At 40.8% G+C, this 17,392-nt stretch overlaps 1 protein-coding gene across 11 annotated transcripts in view; it reads right to left on the bottom strand.

The window, feature by feature from the left end:
- Positions 1 to 17,392, bottom strand: part of KIAA1217 (KIAA1217 ortholog) — a 323,146-nt gene that overhangs the window by 116,489 nt on the left and 189,265 nt on the right. For all 11 annotated transcript variants that reach the window (XR_010922379.1, XR_010922380.1, XM_067562372.1 and 8 more), the window contains one exon: positions 11,413 to 11,608. Coding sequence is in view for 9 of the 11 variants with exons in the window: in XM_067562372.1 (XP_067418473.1) it covers positions 11,413 to 11,608 (196 nt within the window). In the remaining 2 variants the exon portion in view is untranslated. The remainder of the gene's footprint in view (positions 1 to 11,412; positions 11,609 to 17,392) is intronic.

Genomic DNA, 17,392 nt, shown 5'->3' with positions numbered 1-17,392 from the left:
CTTGTCTGTTTAAATCACAAGCTCTTTGGAGCAGAGATTGTCTCTCGCTATATGTTCATAAATTACCTAGCACAATGGGGCCCTGATCTTTGTCAGGATCCCTTGGTACTACTATAATACAAATAAATAATAATAATAAAAAGTCTTGCTCAAGAAAACAACAGGGGAAATAAACAGTCACAGAAATGTGCATACGTAGCTACATTTCAAGCTAAACCTGTCTCCGAAAGCACGCTCTGACTCTGGGGCCTGATTCGCCTCTCCGTTTCAGCTGTTTTACACCAGTACAACTGCACTGAAGCCATTTTGGTTTACACTGACACAAACTGTTGTACTGGAGAGGAGATTCAGGCCCCATATCATTTGACCTACAGTATACACTGAGCCTATCAAATAATGTTTTTCTGCTTTTAAGGGGCAGACACAATGTTCATGTGCTGAGACTGTAATGCTAGAAAGGATTCTGGCTCTCTGAAACACCTTTTATTTTCAGGTGCACACAAGAGATATCCACTCACACATAAAGGAAGAATGGATTAAATGAACAACACGTGATTACACAGGTTCTCTTGGGAAGAGACGTCCCCCCGGGTATAGTCCAAGAAAACATGAGAGGACAGTGAATGAAGCATAAAAGTTTTTATGGACTAGCACATACTGGTATGACTGTTTACCTTGCTTTGTTTTTTTCTGGTGCAAAATGTTTCAAGTAAAATAAAATATTTCTTTTGAAGCCCAATAAACTTCAGTCATGATTTTAAACTAGGGAAGGAGATGAAGTCTAGAAAGAACTGACCAGGAAAACTAGAGTTTCCTTAGGATATTTTCATTTGCTAGGATTCCTGTTTCAAGTCTGTAATTGAAATTGATTGTTTCAGGCTGTTTTTCCTGCAGGACTGCCAGCCAACTCTAATTTTTCTGACTATGACAGCAAATAAGTACATGTTCATTTTTGCATGTTGGTGTGCTTTTTATGCATTACACAGTCAATAGACATGACAGGGGAAAATGATTTGAGAGGATAAACTACATTAAGGCCATACATAGTCCTTAATTTGAGATGCAATCCCAACGTCTTCCAGGGGAGTTCCTCCCTGCAGGTCACCAGCTGTATGATATATGGCCTAGAGGCAGTGGTGGATTAAATCTAGAGGCCTAATCCAAAACCCAGCAAATCACTGGGATTTGAATCAGGTTCTGAATGGGGCAGGATCCAATCCTAACAGAAAAACCTCTAAAAACAAATCCAGAGCCTCATTCCCAGAAGCACTCATAACTCATGCATTGCCTACCTGATTCAACACAGCTATGTTATTTTCTGACTAGTGAATGCTATGTAGCAATTCATTAACAGCCATATCATTTTTATCTTAAAATTTTATAGAAACCTGATGACGTATATGGCACACACAAAGATAGAAACAAATAATCCCAGCTAATCACAGAGGGTGGGGCACTACACAGATTCAGGAGACCATGGATCTATGCCCAGCCATGCCACTGGCCTGCTGGGTGACTTCAGGCAAGTCAGTTCTCCCCCATCTGTAAATTGGGGATAATGATACAGACCAGCTTTCTAAAAGACTTTGAGCTCTATTGATGAAATGCACTATCGGTGGGTTGGACTAGGTATTATTCCATTAGGGATTATAGAGCTAGGTATTATTAATTATTATTATTATTATGTCTGAATTATGTGGCAGTGAAATCATCACTCAAACCATTTACATCTGTCTGTGCCTATTGAAGTAGAATCATGAGATAAATCAGCAGGGAAGATTTTAAAAGTCCAGACTCCCACTGTGCCTCTACTTAAGCATGCGTGTAAGGCTACTCTTGTGAGAAGTACCACTGAAGCTAACTGAAGCTTAAATGTTGGCAGGATCAGATGCCTTCTGCTTAAAATCACTGCTGACACAGTCAATGAACTACTCAGGTGGGCAGGTGTAAACAGACCTCTCAGAATAGGGTTAGTTTGTTGTAAGCTGAAATACATTCAAAGGTCACCCTGTCACAAAACCACCAACCAAGATTTAGTAATGGTCTATCCCAGTGGTGGTATAACTTATCCGGCACGTGAGAACTGGGTGGCGTAGGGTGGGGGTGTCTATCACACTGTGATAAAAGGTTATTTTATTTAATGGTAGCCAAGATAATACAACTAGTTATAAAAAAAATTACATAGTGGGGATATTATTTAAACTGGAACAAACATCTGGATTCCGCCTACTTACAACAACATCAAATAGATTAAGAATATATAATACACAAATGTATAACAGTTCTCTATCTCTGCGTGTGCTTGCGCACGCACACACACAAACTTACTGCTAAGCATACTAAACTAAATATAACCCTCTAAATAAAGAAATATATCTATATCTCTGTATCTATCTATATCTATCTCTGTATGCACAGGCTGATATCTTATAGGGTTGTCGGGTTTTTTTCTAGTTCAAGGGTCCCCTTCCCCCAAATATCTCACTGGGTTCTGGGTTCTCTTTTCCTGAAGGAATAAGGTACTTTAGAGTGTGTCTGGATTCTCCTTTCAGGTGGTCCTTAACAACCTCAGATCGACTTTCCTCAGGGTTTTGTAATACCTTCTGAGCTGCCTTAGTCTGTCTCCTACCCATTCCTCAACAACCAGATCCCCTGATTTAGCAGGTGTACCACAGAAATTTAGAATCTGTTTTATCCTTGGGTATTTACAAAGTAGATAACTTGGGCATTTTCACTAAGTAGTTGATCCCTTAGCCAGAGACAGTGCCTGCCTCTGCTCTTGTCTGGCCTCCTGCAGCGTGGCCGCTTGTCCTCTAAATCTGGTCTCTTGCTCAGTCAACATGGTCAATAGTGCTTCAAACTGCACCTGTAGCCTCTCTATGGTGCACAACTGTAGACATAGGCCTGGTCTACACTTACCTGGAAATTCGGTGGCAGTCGACGGGAGTTACGCAACCTACGCAGAGTAGCTTGCATAACTCCTGTCGACTGCTGTACTTCCGCCCTGCACGGTGTCTTCACTACACTACGCCACTTGAAGAGGTGGTTTTACTTGGTTGACTTCCTTATTGATTGAGCGGGTCTTCACTGACTGCTCAATTGATCCAGAAAGATCCATCTGACGGCAGTGACTTTGCCGCCCTCAGTGTAGACATACCCTCAGGGATATCCTTCACCAGTCCAGAGATAAAGTTACCCCAATACCCAACTCAGGTCCCCTACCCTAAACTAATCTAATCCTGTTTGTGATGCCAAACAGGCTAACCAGACCTCTCAGAGTAGGATTATAGGGTTATAATTTGACATATATCTGAGGGTCACCCCATCCCAAAACCATTGGGAAAGATTTAATAATGGTCTGTCACAGTGGTGGTATAATTTACTCAGCAGATGAGAGCTGAGGGGATGTGAGACGGTGATAATAGATTATTTAATGGTAGCTGAGATAATACAACTAGTTGTCAAAAAGTAACATAACGAGGATTTTATTTAAACCAGAACAAATACAACTGGATTCTACCTACCTAAATAACATTAAATAGATGAAGAATATATATAATAAAAAATGTAAAATGTTTGGATATATATAGATATACACACACTATGACTTATTGCTGTGTGTACTTACCTAAATATAACCTCTAAATACAGAAATATATCTATACACAGGCTAATATTTTATAGGCTGGTTTATTTTTCCTAGTTCAAGGTTCCTATTTCCTCAGCTGCTTCACTGGGTGCTCTCTGACACCCAAGTCAGTCTTTGAGCCCAATGCGTTTCTCGTGACTTCCTGAAGAGATGGCCTTAATTCCAGTGATGCTTGCTTGCAGTGGTGCCCCTCAGATCAGACTCACTGGATCTGAAGGCCTTTGGTTCTCCTGTTCTGGATCTCCAGGACCATATCGATCAGTCATAGGAGATGACTAGAACCAATGGTCAGGAAGAAACAGGAACAGATGCTCAGGAACACACCATCAAACACGGACTGACTTAACCAGCCAGCTTTAAACTAAAGGGACTCTTTTCTGCACATTTGTCTGTCCTGCTCAGTCTCTGTCTCTCCACTTGCTCTTGGTTCCTCTCAGTTCTGGTTTCCCTCTGACCCTCCGGCTGTCCTCTCATCCTTTTCCTGTTTCTCTCAGTTTACTCACACAGGCTCCAGTCCCTTTACCTTGTTTACATAAAGTTATGCAATGTGCTGATGTGTTTGCAGCATAAGGGCCCAAATGTAAGTATCGGTGGGTTTTTAAAAGACATTTCACTGAAGAAACGTCTCTGAATGGCCCCACTTCAGCTGCTCTGGCTCCTTCTCCTGAAGCCGGGAGCCATGAATGTCACCAGCTATTGTACACCTACTGAAAAGCTTTCCTTGAAGGCTGGCTGGCTGCTGCTTGATGAACTCGCTCATCCCTCATATCCTTACATGACAATATCCCAGAGGGTAAGGCCAGACTCAGTCAGAGCCATGCTGGGTCTGTCTGTTGCGGCAGGGCTGCCCAAGAGAAGGGAGTGGGAGGGTCCCCTGGGCTGGGTAGAAAGGAATGGAGGGGGTGTGAAGTTGTCCCCTCTTTTGAGTACCTATACACTGCAACCAGCACTCAGTGGAGGTGCTGTCAGGTGAGAGTAGGGCCAAGAGCCAGCTATACAATGGTGATTTTGACACCCTCTTCTATCACTACTTCCCCCCCCTTCCCAAGTCCCCATGACAGACCCCAACACTCTGTCAGTGTCCCCCCTCCAATGGCTCCTCAGATCCAAGCCTTTGTGTGTCCTAGGACCCCCTTCCCCACCTGATATCCAGAGCCATGGATTCTGCTTTAATACAGCTCTCTTTATAGAGCCCAGTCCTGAGAAATACTGAGCACCTGCAACTCCCATTGCCATTCGTGAAAGGTGGCAAGTGTGCAGCATTTCTCAGAGATAGGCCTTCATGGCCTGATTCTGAGATGGTGCTGGCACCCACTGATGCTACTGAAGTCAATGAGGACTGAAATTGCTTGGCACCTGATAAAGTCACATGTCTCACCGTTGGAAAACCACAAACAATATTTGCCCATCTGTATTTCTTTAGAGAAGTATTAAAACAATGGCATCAGTGAGACGTTGCACATACATGCACATACTGCTGTTTTTGACAGGTTGCATAATACAATTGTGTACTTGTCAATTTTTATTTCCTTTAGGCAAATTGAAAGTGAAGTTTGTTGAGAGCTTTCAAGCTCTATCCAGGTTCCAGATGATTTTTGTTCTGGTAGTTTTGTTAGATCCACCCCCCGCCCCAGTTTTCAAGCTGGAAGAAATCCCAGCTTTCAAATAAATATTTTTAAATACATTTTATTTTGTCCCTCATGCAGGATTAATTCATTTTAATGCTACACTTTGTCCTCAGGTGGCATATTGATGAGAAATGTGCTGATTCCTGACAGACGTCTTAGACAAGAAAGACCTTAATTTCAAGAACCATGGCTGAAATTTAAAATGGATACAGAGCTGGAATGTACTGTCTCCTGGGCTGGCTCAACGTGGCATGAATTGGAGCCTAGCATGTCATAATGACCCACAGTCACCATTAGTATTGACTGACAAAAACAGGATGCCTGTTTAAGACAAAATGCATTGCCACTATTCTCACTCACTCTGCCTCCTAATAGACATTTATTCAGTCTGTAATTTAAAAAAGAAACTGACTCAACTTGACTTAGAAAAATATGAATATCTATGAGAATAAGATTTTTAAAACAACACTGTCAAGTTTATTAGGCTTATAACCCAAGCTCTATAATAATTGATCATTGTTTCTGTGTCTTAAAGGAACAGTGTTCAGTAGTTTAGGGTTAAAATATAAGTTTTGTTAAAAAATATCTAAGTAAGCAAAGGGGCAAGAAGAGGTGTTTATATAACATATTAATAGAAATATTTTCATGTCCTTTTAAAATGTAAATGAAAAAAAGCTTTTTAAAAATGCAAACATTCTCTTGCAATTCTAGAAAGGCAAACAAAACCAACAGCATCACGCTGCTGTATAGGAACCAGGATGTAAAATGGACGATGGCCCAGGTGCACTACAGCCCATCTTTAAATTCATGTAGATCCCTTTGCAGGATTGCAGCCTACTAATGGAAAAAGAAATTGACCAGGTATTTTTCACTCTTCAAGCTGCATGAAGTGTATTAGTATGCACACTGAGCTCAATGTTTACTGTTTTTAGCTTCGTTTTAGTTTCTTTTTTAATTCCTTGGCATTAGTGAAATTGGTTTTTGTGGCGACAACATAATATCTAGTGACCGGCACTCGCCCCCGCTCAGCCCCTCCCGCTCGGCAATTACAGTAGACCTGAGACCTGACCTTATCGGGACCTTTACTGACACACCTAAGATAGCACGTCTGCAATGGCAAACAATGGGACGTTGCAAATAGCCAGGGGCAGCCATCAACTGTTACGAATACGGCACATAGCCCAGCAGCCATTAGCTGTTACGAATACAGCACATAGCCCAACAGCCATCAGCTGTTACGAATATTGCACATAGCCCGAGTGCATAAACACTGCTGCATCTCGGTGGGTCTGACTGAAGAGAGCTGTCGGCCCACCAGACTGCACGCCTGAAGCTGCTGCCTCCCTTCCCGCCCCCGAGTCTTCTACTGGGCGAGAGTCGAGTCGAGTGTAACCGGTCCGGGTCTTGAATCCGAGCGTTTCTCGTATCCCCCCATTGGCCAGGCGTCATGACCCTGTTCCTCGTGGTGGTAAGATTTTAAATAGCATGCTTGTTATAGTTTTCAGGTATAATTAACATTAATTAATTATACTATTGGAAATCATCTAATCGTTAATTAGTGTATCCTGTGTCTTGTTATCCTTCTAATCTGCTTTAGTCCCCCTATTTAGGAAAGTAGATAAGTCTGTTATATGTGATGTTCCTTTTCCCTTGTAAAACCCCACACCCTCTTTGCCCCAAATAAACTTGTAAGTAGTTAAGAAACTGTTTTCTCTGCGTGGTGCTTGGTAACCTGGGGATTCCTTTACCTGTCCTCAACAGTTTTAAAGAAAAATATTGGAGGGATTGGCAACAATGTCCACTGTATTACTGTAACAAGAAGATGTACAAGAAGAATTTTGGGCAATTTTAGGATTAGGACAGAGTACCTTTAAATAAAATATATGCAATTAATATTTCCTAAAATAAGAAATCTGAAATGACAAGTTCAGGGGATAACAAAGTATTTTCATTTATTTCTTTAGAAGTTTGTTCCCAAGTGTTGTGGCAAATTTGAGCTACATGTTTAGTTACTTGTAAACACTTCTACCCCATCTGCAGTACGAGAAAAAACCTTATTTCACATCTTAAACTATAATATGTCAAAGGTGCTTCAGTCTCAAATCTAAATTATTTCATATCATGTCACTTCACTCCTATCTTTTGCCTGTTTTTTGACTATCTAGATGTCTATGGTGTATGAAAGACAAGTTGATGTAAGAATAAATGCAATTCAGCTTTCTCTACTTTAGCGTGAGTTTGAGGGGATCGTCCATTATAAAACATGTTGAATGAGAAATTAAATAGCATATTCTGATGGAATTTGTGGTGGCTTTTGAGAGCCTACTGCTAGAACCTGGTGGGCCACATGTCGCATATGGTCTAAGTGTTAAATAATCCATTGTTAAATTTTCATAAGGCTCTCTCTGTCATAAAACTTGTGATACATAAGGCAGAACCACTCTTTAAATAATGGCTGAGGCAGATTTATCTGTTACCAACCAATAAGGATGACATTTTGGCCTATGGAGAAAAAAGCATTGAACAGAATGTCTGTGTGCACTAGACAACAGCCCATGCCGTTGACCAAAAGGTTTTGATTGCTTTTTACCTAGTTCAGAGACCACAACTCATAGCTAGAATGGATGATTTCTGATATGTTTTGAAATGACTGGTCTGTGTGTATGTGTGTACTTTAACAAGGATCCCTGAATAGCCAAATCAGGTTACTGATAAGCACACACAGTGAATGTTAAATATATTGTAAGTCAGAAGAAAGACGTACAGAGTTCCCACAGTATTATATCCCTACTAAGTTCCAATGTACTCTACATAACATACAGTAAATATAAGGTTACATTTTCAAATATATTGATTTCAGTAACAATACACATTATAAAGTGTACAGTGCTCACTTTACATTATTTTATAACAAATATTTGCACCATAGAAAAGAAACAAAATAAATAGTATTTTTCAATTCACCTCATACAAGTACTGTAGTGCAATCTCCTTATCATGAAAATGCAACTTACAAACACAGAATTTTTTTTTGTTACATAACTGCACTGAAACAAATCAATGTAAAACTTAGAGCTTAAAAGTCCACTCAGTCGTACTTCTTGTTCAGCCAATTGCTAAGACAAACAAATTTGTTTACTTTTATGGGAGATAGTGCTGCCCACATCTGATTTACAATGTCAACTGAAAGCGAGAACAGGCGTTCGCATGGCACTGTTGTAGCTGGCATTGCAAGGTATTTACGTGCCAGACATGCTATACATTTGCATGCCCCTTCATGCTTCAGCCACCATTCCAGAGGACATGCTTCCATGCTGATGACACACGTTAAAAAAATAAATTTGGGACTGAACTCCTTGGGAGAGAATTGTATGTCTCCTGCTCTGTAGTTTTACCCACATTCTACCATATATTTCATGTTCTGGCAGTCTCAGATGATGACCCAGCACATGTTCAGTTTAAGAACACTTTCACTGCAGATTTTACAAAACTCAAAGTAGGTACCAATATGAGATTTCTAAAAATAGCTACAGCACTCAAGCCAAAGTTTAAAAATCTGAAGTGCCTTCCAAAATCTGAAAGGGACGAGGTGTGGAACATGTTGTCAGAAGTTTTAAAAGAGCAACACTCCTATGTGGAAAGTACAGAGGCCAAACCACCAAAAACGAAACTCAACCTTCTGTTGGTGGCACCTGACTCAAAATGATGAAAATGAACAAGTGTCAGTCTGCACTGCTTTTGATCATTATCAAGCAGAACCCCTCATCAGCATGGAAGCACGTCCTCTGGAATGGTGGTCAAAGCATAAGGAGCATACGAATGTTTAGAATATCAGGCACATAAATGTTTATCATAAAAAATAATACAAATTGAGTACTGTACACTTTGCATTCTGTGCTGTAATTGAAATCAATATATTTGAAAATGTAGAAAACATCCAAAATGATATTCTATTATTGTTTAACAGTGCGATTAATCATGACATTCTTTTAATCTCGTGATTAATCGCAATTCATTTTTTTAATCGTTTGACAGCCTTAGTAAATGTACATGTTCCAATAAACTTGAGCCATGCTTTTGGCCTGAGGACTCACTAGATAGCATTGACAACTGGGCAGAAGCGGATTCTCCATATGTGTAGTAAAAATACATAAACATATGAGCATGCTCTTAAAAACAGTTTTTAAACAAGATATCATTGTGTTGGGTGGAAATTCCAGGCTCTCCCTTCAATGTGTCCTGCATCAGACCAACCTGTCTCTTCCAGCTGAGGTGGTTTGGATGAAGCTACTTCTGGAGTCTGTCTCCTGACTCTCCCCCCCCATCCCCAAATTTGTGTGCTGCCCTTTTTAGCACTGCGAATGCATGCTGGCTTAGAGAACCCTTTTCAGTTCTGTTTTTTCTTTTTCTTTTTAATTTGTTCTGTTTGTCAGATATCAAAACACTCTTGACAGAAATTGCCTTGGATCATTGAGGAATAAATAAACCGCTATGATTAGTTTATGAGCTCTGTGTGATTTATGGTGCAGCCTTTGGTTTATGTCATTCTGAATGTAGGGAAATGAGATCCTACAGAAAAGAAGCAACATTTCAGTTTATTACCACTGAGAAACATGCCTCTCTCAGCAATCTGTATGAAAGTTATGCTGACTTCTAACAGCAATCTACCTGCCCTATGGCTTTATTCCTCAAAAAACTAGTTTCTATCTGTGCCATCAATCTGTTGGGAAGAGAATCTCTCTAAGAAATGTAAAATCTATTACAAAACCAATTCTAGTTTTAAATGAATTTTGTGTGCTAAATTCAACCTCAGGTGTTGGAATTCAAACTGTAGTAACAGGAGCAGATTCCCCTGCGAAGAGCCCCTTCTGGGGTGAGAGGCAGAATTGCTGTTGAAGGCACAAATCTGAAGGCACTGCCTGGAAAAATTAAGGTAGTTCAGTCACTATGCCCATTCAAATCCCTACTCTCTTTACAAAGGCTGCCAAAAAAAGGCTGCCAGCAGTAAAGTAAATACCACTCCTTTTGAGTAGGAATTCACAAGACCACCATTCAGTAGTCAAACATTAATAATTTTTGGTTATTACAAACTTGGGCTGGATTTGAATGCTAATATAGAGATAAAGGACTCTGTAGCTCATGGCCAAAATTAAGGTCCCATCTTACAAACACTTATTACTTAGCGTAGTGTTCACTACCACATAGTAAGAATAATACTTGGTAATATATACTTGTAGTACTGGGCTAAAATTGCTAATCAACTCTTCAGGGTAGGGTCCACATCGGTCTTTTTGTCTGCAAAGTGTCTAGCAAGCTTCTGGAGGCTGCAACAATAAAATCACTACCAGTTCCCTGTGCCATCCAGTACTCCACACTGAACTAATCTGAACAGAATAAACTGGCATTCAGGGAGGAGTGCTGTCCGATCGCACCCCCTGCTGGCCGAGTGTGGCACTGCTAGTGCTCCTTGTCTCCTTCATCAAGGAGGGTCTCCTCGGCTCTCCATACACCAGCCCTCCAACCCAGGGTAGCAAGACTAAAAAGTTCCAATGAACAGAAAGGTTCTTTTGCCCTTTGGGGAGTTCCCTTCAGTTTGCTCTGTGGGCTACCTTTCAGAGTCTTTCTGGCTCTGGGATAGAGCACTCAGCCCCCAGGGTGGTTTCCCTGGAATACTGTTCTCAGCCCCTTCTGGGATCTGTTCCTTGTGTCCTTCCCTCCCTGCTCCGGTATAGAGCACTGGGGCCCCAGGCTGGTCCTTCAGCAGTACCCCGCCTCCTGCAAGCCCCGGCTGAGAGCTTTCCACAAGAGCCTACCTACTCCTTGTGGTACCACTTTCCACACTGAGTTTTGTCAGTCCATTCACTACCAACTGACCCTGTTGAGTCTCACCTCCTCAGGCCAGGAAGCAGCAAATAAATTAGGGCACAGGTGCAGCTGCCTGTCCCCCCTCCCCCCCCCAATCTTCCCTTAAAGGATCCGGTCTCCCTGTGACAGGCAGTAACAATAATGTGCTGTAAATGTTCATATTTTGTTAACCTCAAAACATTGTAAAGACTAATTTTTATATGCAGAGAGCATGATGTCAAAATTACAGGCCAAGAGCAGAATACTGAAGGATTGTGGAAGATACTTTACCTAGAGATCTCTCTTTTGTTTGGTTCGCTGACCTCACCACTGGAAGGCTTGCTCGTGTACGGCTGCCTCTGGCAAAAGGAGTTGGAGAATCTCCCTCAGACATGGCTTCTAAAGAATCAGCAGATGCTTCGGACAGGTGTTCTGCCTGGTCTCCCAAATTGGGCTGTGGGCTTGGAGAAAGCTTTGGGCTCCTTGTCTGTAAAAATAAAATAAATATATCATTATTACATTGAAAATGTCATAGGAACATCAAGATCTGTCTGTCTACAAAATCCAATGAAAAAGAACTTATTCAGTCTCTGAATGCAGAATTCTACAAGTCTGTGTGTGCTCAAGGTGACTTCCATCTAAGTTATTTTTAAAAAAATATTATCCCTGAGTATTCCATTAAGGTTTTTATTGCTTTACATCTACAGTACAAATTTCATTTTTAACAATGACCTGAGGTTGACATATGATATGATGGATGTATAACAATTTCATTCCCTGTTGCTCAGACAACTGTTAACATTGGTTACGACAACAGAGGTACGCGCGTGTGCACACACACACACAGCCTTAATCTGTAGGATTAAAAATTCATCCAATAGGTTTTCTTAGATCTGTTTTCAAAATCAGTGTGTGAGTGCTGTAAAGAGGAAACTGGCAGCTCAATAGCATAGACGGATTTACGTTTTATAACCGAAATATTATTATTAATAAAAATCTCTAAAATGGTACACTTACCTTGAGGAGGCTGTTGATAAAAATATCCTGAAAATAAATTTACCAGTAAAACTGTCAAATCTCAATCTCAGAATTGCTGTTACATATGCTGTGTAGAGTAAGGTTTAGCAAGGCCACAATAGTAGTTCAAAATTTTTATCCAATATACTAAAATATTATGGGTTAAACTCTTCTTCCATTTAAACTAGCATAAATGTGGAATAACTCTACTGATTAATTGAATTACTTGTAATTTCCCCTGCATAACAGCAAGCAGAATTTAGTTGTATACAATTAATAGTAACTTACCACTGACTGCCAGCTTCTGCATGTTAAAGACCAGTCTATCTAACCATCTCTGCTGGTACCAATCCAGATTTTATATTTAGCTCCTATTATTAGAATTTCTGGCTAACAAAAACACACTCAATAGGAGATGCCATGTCCTGAACATTTTCATTGTTGACTTCAAAAAGGGCTTTGTGTTTTATTAAATAATATATTAATGCACTTTACAATTTATAACAGAAGTTGCATTGATAAATGTACAAGAGTTCTTTTTCTCTTTTGCACCGAACAACGTAAACTTCTGCCATTATAACTCAGACTGAACTTGGTAAGTTAGTACTTTTCTTTAGTTTCTCAAGCAAATGTTACACCCAAAATAAACAGCATACCTACCCTAAGCACAGCAATGCAAAACAAGAAAGGTTTTTATTCCCCAGAACTATAGCGGAAATATGAACTTTTTAAAAATAAAGGCCTAAAGACTTAAGTCAGTTTATGTTCCCAGGCATAAAATGCCACATACCATATCCATCTTTCTTTCCTCTCTCATTGTAAGGTCAGGTACTTATATTAAAAATACCCTGTACTTAGGCTAAAAACAGCTCCCATGCTGCATTTGAAAAACCTGTCAAATTCAGGACAAATTAAAAAAAAAAAAAAAGGCCAAGATTATGTATTTTGCTGACATGTGGCTTTTTCAGCAGTTTCTTGGTTGAAATGGAGTGAGCTTGTTGCAGCAGTGGCATAGATCATGTAATACTTCCCATGTAATCTTGAATGTAAGGAACAACTCTTAACTTTTATGAGGTTTTCATTAGACTGCTCTACACCCCCAGCTTCTCTCTGTTGCCAGCTTGTCCAATTGCTCAGACATTATAATAAGTTAGAACTATCTAATGAAAAAGCGAAACCCTCTGGAGCTTTGCACTTATGAAATGTTAGCTATTATCCAGTGTCCTGCAGTGAAATGATTCTGAAGCACTGAATTTTTCCAGGAATTAAAGCTAACAACATTTATCCTTAGCAAACTAAGGCATGCTGTGAAGTGCCTCTGACATGATCAGCTAGTCAACAAGGTTGTAAACACAGAGACTGGTGCATGTACAATACTGCTTCAGAGTTTACCGAAGTGACAAGTGACCTACAAACATGAAGAAGGCTTTCAAGAAGTCCGTGCTTCTTTCATTCAATTATCTGAAATGTGGCTTGGCAACCATCATTGCTAAAGTATTTTAGTTACATAGGTACGCTTGTTAGAAGGTGCTACCAAGTAAGGTCACTGTAACTTAATTTATTGAGCAATAAAGGGAACTAAAGCACATTATGAAACTCAGTTTCCTGTTCTATTAATAAAAAAAACAATAAGGAAAATATAAAGCAAGGTGCAATATAAATGAAGCAAAATAATCTGGCAGAAACACTTTGTGATTTATGTTTACTTTTTGAAAAAAATTATTTTTATAACATCAAGCAAACTAATTTTGGTTCATGTTTCCTCCTGTCACGTTTGGTTCCATTACTCTTAAGACAAGCAGGATGATGAAGTTATATGTGCATTGCCAACATCTATTAAGTTACATTCTTGCTTTTGAGCAATTCTTTAGCATTTAATATAGAACATCTCAGATCCCTCGCAGGATGAATGGCAACTTCACAGTGACTAGAAACACAGTGGCTAGTGTTGCTTAATCAAATCACTGCAATGTTAAGAGGCTTACTAAAGACTAATTAAGCAAGGGTGACTCATACAGTAGCTTCTGTAAACACAAAGTCTGATTCTCCTTTTACACACACTTAGGTAAATCTGGAGAAGCTCCACTGAGGTCAATGGTCCACTGAGCACAAATGTAAAAGCAGTAGAAGTGAGATGTGAATCAGGCCCATTATGTACAGCTATACGCCCTGTAAGGAGCCTCAGGCCATTTGTGGTGCTTGACTACTGTAATATTTTAATTTTAAACAGATAAAAAGAAATATCACCCGCGAATAGTGGCCATCCAAATAATTCTGTGATATCAATGCATATAAGGACTGGGGTGCAGTTTTATTTTTGCCAATGGTGAGCATCAGCTTGGATGTTACAGTGACAGTCAGAGAAAGTTTTTGGGCATCTCAGGTGACTGAACTGTTTCCTAGAAAAATTGCTCCCCCCAAGGGAAAAAGGAAAAAAATGACACAATCAGTGTCTTTGCAGCCATAATCTACTAGAACCATTGTGAAGATAGATGGTGAAAGCAGTCTTTAATTTCCATTTGTGCAGCAAGTATCTGCATCTGCCATGGTTTATGTGCATATGGTTTATATGCATGCCCATAAGCTTTGCGGGAGATCGAAGCCAAGGATCTTTTGTGTTGGGTCTTTTACGGGGTGTTTATTTGTAGCTTCTCATAAGCTTCATCAGGTTTGAAGTTGCATTGTCGAAGGTTAAACGTATGGAACCAAAAGGACTTACGTGACTTCAAGCAATCGTAAGGGATGTTGTTAAGGTCCTGGTGGATGGGAAGATGTTTGTTTTCCACAATCTTCTGGAATTCCCGAAGGGTTGTGGCATTGTGAGGAATGGATGGGGGAGCAATGTGCGACAGCACTGGCAGTCAAGGTTGTTGGGATTGACTTGAAGGTTCCAATGATGCACTGCTTTGCGCTATTCAGTTGGACATCAACAAATCAAGTATGGCTACTTCTGGTCCATACCAGTGCACAGTACTCGGCTACAGAGTACACAAGGACCATCATTGTTGATGTCCGTAGCACTGATACTGATGCCCCGCAGCTTGTGCTTGCCAGTTTCTGGACTAGGTTGACCCTTGTCTTCGACTTAGTATCTACCTTCTTCAGATGGTCGTGGAAGGTTAGCCTGCAATCCAGCTTCACTCTGAGACAGGTCGGAGTGAGGTCATGTCACACAATATTGCCATAGAAGGTCACTTTCAGGGTGCGCTTAGTGTTCCTGTTATCAAGATGGAATACAGTGACTGTTGTTTTATGAGGATTTGGCCTGAGCCTCCATTTCCAGAAATATTCCTCCATGGTGTTTAGGTCCCCATTCAAGGTGGATTTGATGTCACTGAAGGTGGCTGCTTGTATTGCCAGGGCAAGATAATCTGCATATGCAAATTTGCACAACTTTGTTGGAGGTACGTCACTCATATAAACATTGAAAAGCATCGGCGCAAGTACTGAGCCATGTGGCAGTCCATTGTTGAGGAACCAGGATACACTGACTTTGTTGCCCAAGTAGACACATAGCAGCCTATTGCTCAGCATCATCCATAGCAGACACAGTGTTTTGTGGCAGGGGATGATCCTTGCAAGCTTCAGCCCATCATCACCCATGTTGGCATCGAAATCCCCATGATTTTGTGGAAATGACTCTCCTGGTGGAACCTGGCCAAAGCCGACTGGGACTGCTACAGGGAAGTTGTTGAAAAAGTGGTGATCTGAATCCCCGCGACACCAGTATTATCATCAATTTGTTGCCTCCTTAATGCTGCCACCAAGAAAAGTATCCCCTAGGGCTTCTGGGAAAAATACACTCCCTGCTGGATAAAAGAGACCCAGGACCTACACTGGCAGCACAACCAGTCAGGCAGCCCACAGGCTGCGAAGGCCCTGTTAGAGTCTCTAGACTCAGCCAGATGCCAGTTGTAGATTGAAGGTCTGAACTTCACACACTCTAGTCGCCATGCCTGAGCCTTACTACGATGTCTCGGAGCTGCTAATTTGACAGAATATCAGACCTCAAAAGTCTGGCCCAACTCCTTAGCCTCCAAATTGGTGGAGAGCACAAAAGGACCACTCAACAAAAACACCAAGCAAGAGATCCATTGTCAACTACACTGGACAATGACCTCAATCCCTCCACAAGACCTCAACACCATCAGTACAGTTGCAGTGAAAGAGGGTTTAGCTGCAATCAAGAAAGGGAAGGCAGCCAGTGGAAATGGTATCCCTCAGAATTTCTTCATCAACTAGGTCCAAGGGGACTCCAATGGCTGGCAAAACTGTACACCAAAACTATGGAATGCATCCCAAAATCCTGGCAGGAGGTGACTGGGCAAGTCAACCAATGACCCCAGAAGTTATAGGCTGATATCACTCCTGTGCACTATCTACAAACTCCTGGAAACATATCATCTGAAGAATCTGTCCCCTTGTTGAGTCAGTAATCACTGAAGAACAAGTGGGATTCTGGCCTAAACACAGTTGTTGCAACCAAGTTCTGGCCCTTATAATGGATATTGAGGTTGGATTCAAGAGATAATCTAAGACCAGCAGATCCTTAGTAGACCTGTCATTGGCATACGACATGGTCTGGATTAAAGGCTTAATGCTGAAGCTCGCAAGGATCATTCCCTGTCACAAATAATTAAGGTAGTATATAAGAATAGGGTAATATCCCTTTAAATAGCTTGTGAGCCCTCTAGTGGAGATCATTGTGTTCTATGTTTTAGAAGCTTCCAGAGCCCAACCAGAACAGTGTGTGTGTGTGTGTATGTGTATATATATATATAGAGAGAGAGAGAGAGAGAGAGACAGCTAAGCCTTGCACATTCTGTATATTCAGTAAAAATGGTTATTTGGAGCCCACTGTGTCCGTGTGGTTCCTACATGTCATATTTTTTGTATAAAGAGCAAAAGACAAAACACTTAATGTAGGAGAAATGGTTAGACTTGCTTCACAAAGGAGTTCTGGAGCCTAGGAGGAACTGCCTAGTAACTTGTGAACTGCTTTTGGTCATGTGCACAGAAAAACACGGAAACACCGCCATCATCTAGCCATACCCTCTTGGGACCCAGTAATGCTATGACACAGAGCAAGGACACTCCTAGGGTTGGTACTCTTCCTCAACCCCAGCACGTGTTAATGAGCAAATGTCCTCAATCCATAATGGCTTTTCTCCCCCTATAAATGCAAATTAACAAGGTTCCAGTTTACATTTGTTTGCTATACTTTTTGCTTGATTTTTCACTCAGTTGGGGGTTT

This window comes from Emydura macquarii, unplaced genomic scaffold (assembly GCF_026122565.2).
Source record: "Emydura macquarii macquarii isolate MOO-44397 ecotype Brisbane River unplaced genomic scaffold, CSIRO-AGI_Emac_v2 contig_2422, whole genome shotgun sequence".
Classification (NCBI taxonomy): Eukaryota; Metazoa; Chordata; order Testudines; family Chelidae; genus Emydura; species Emydura macquarii.
Note: the sequence above shows the minus strand (reverse complement) of the source record. Positions and strands in the feature narration are given on the sequence as shown.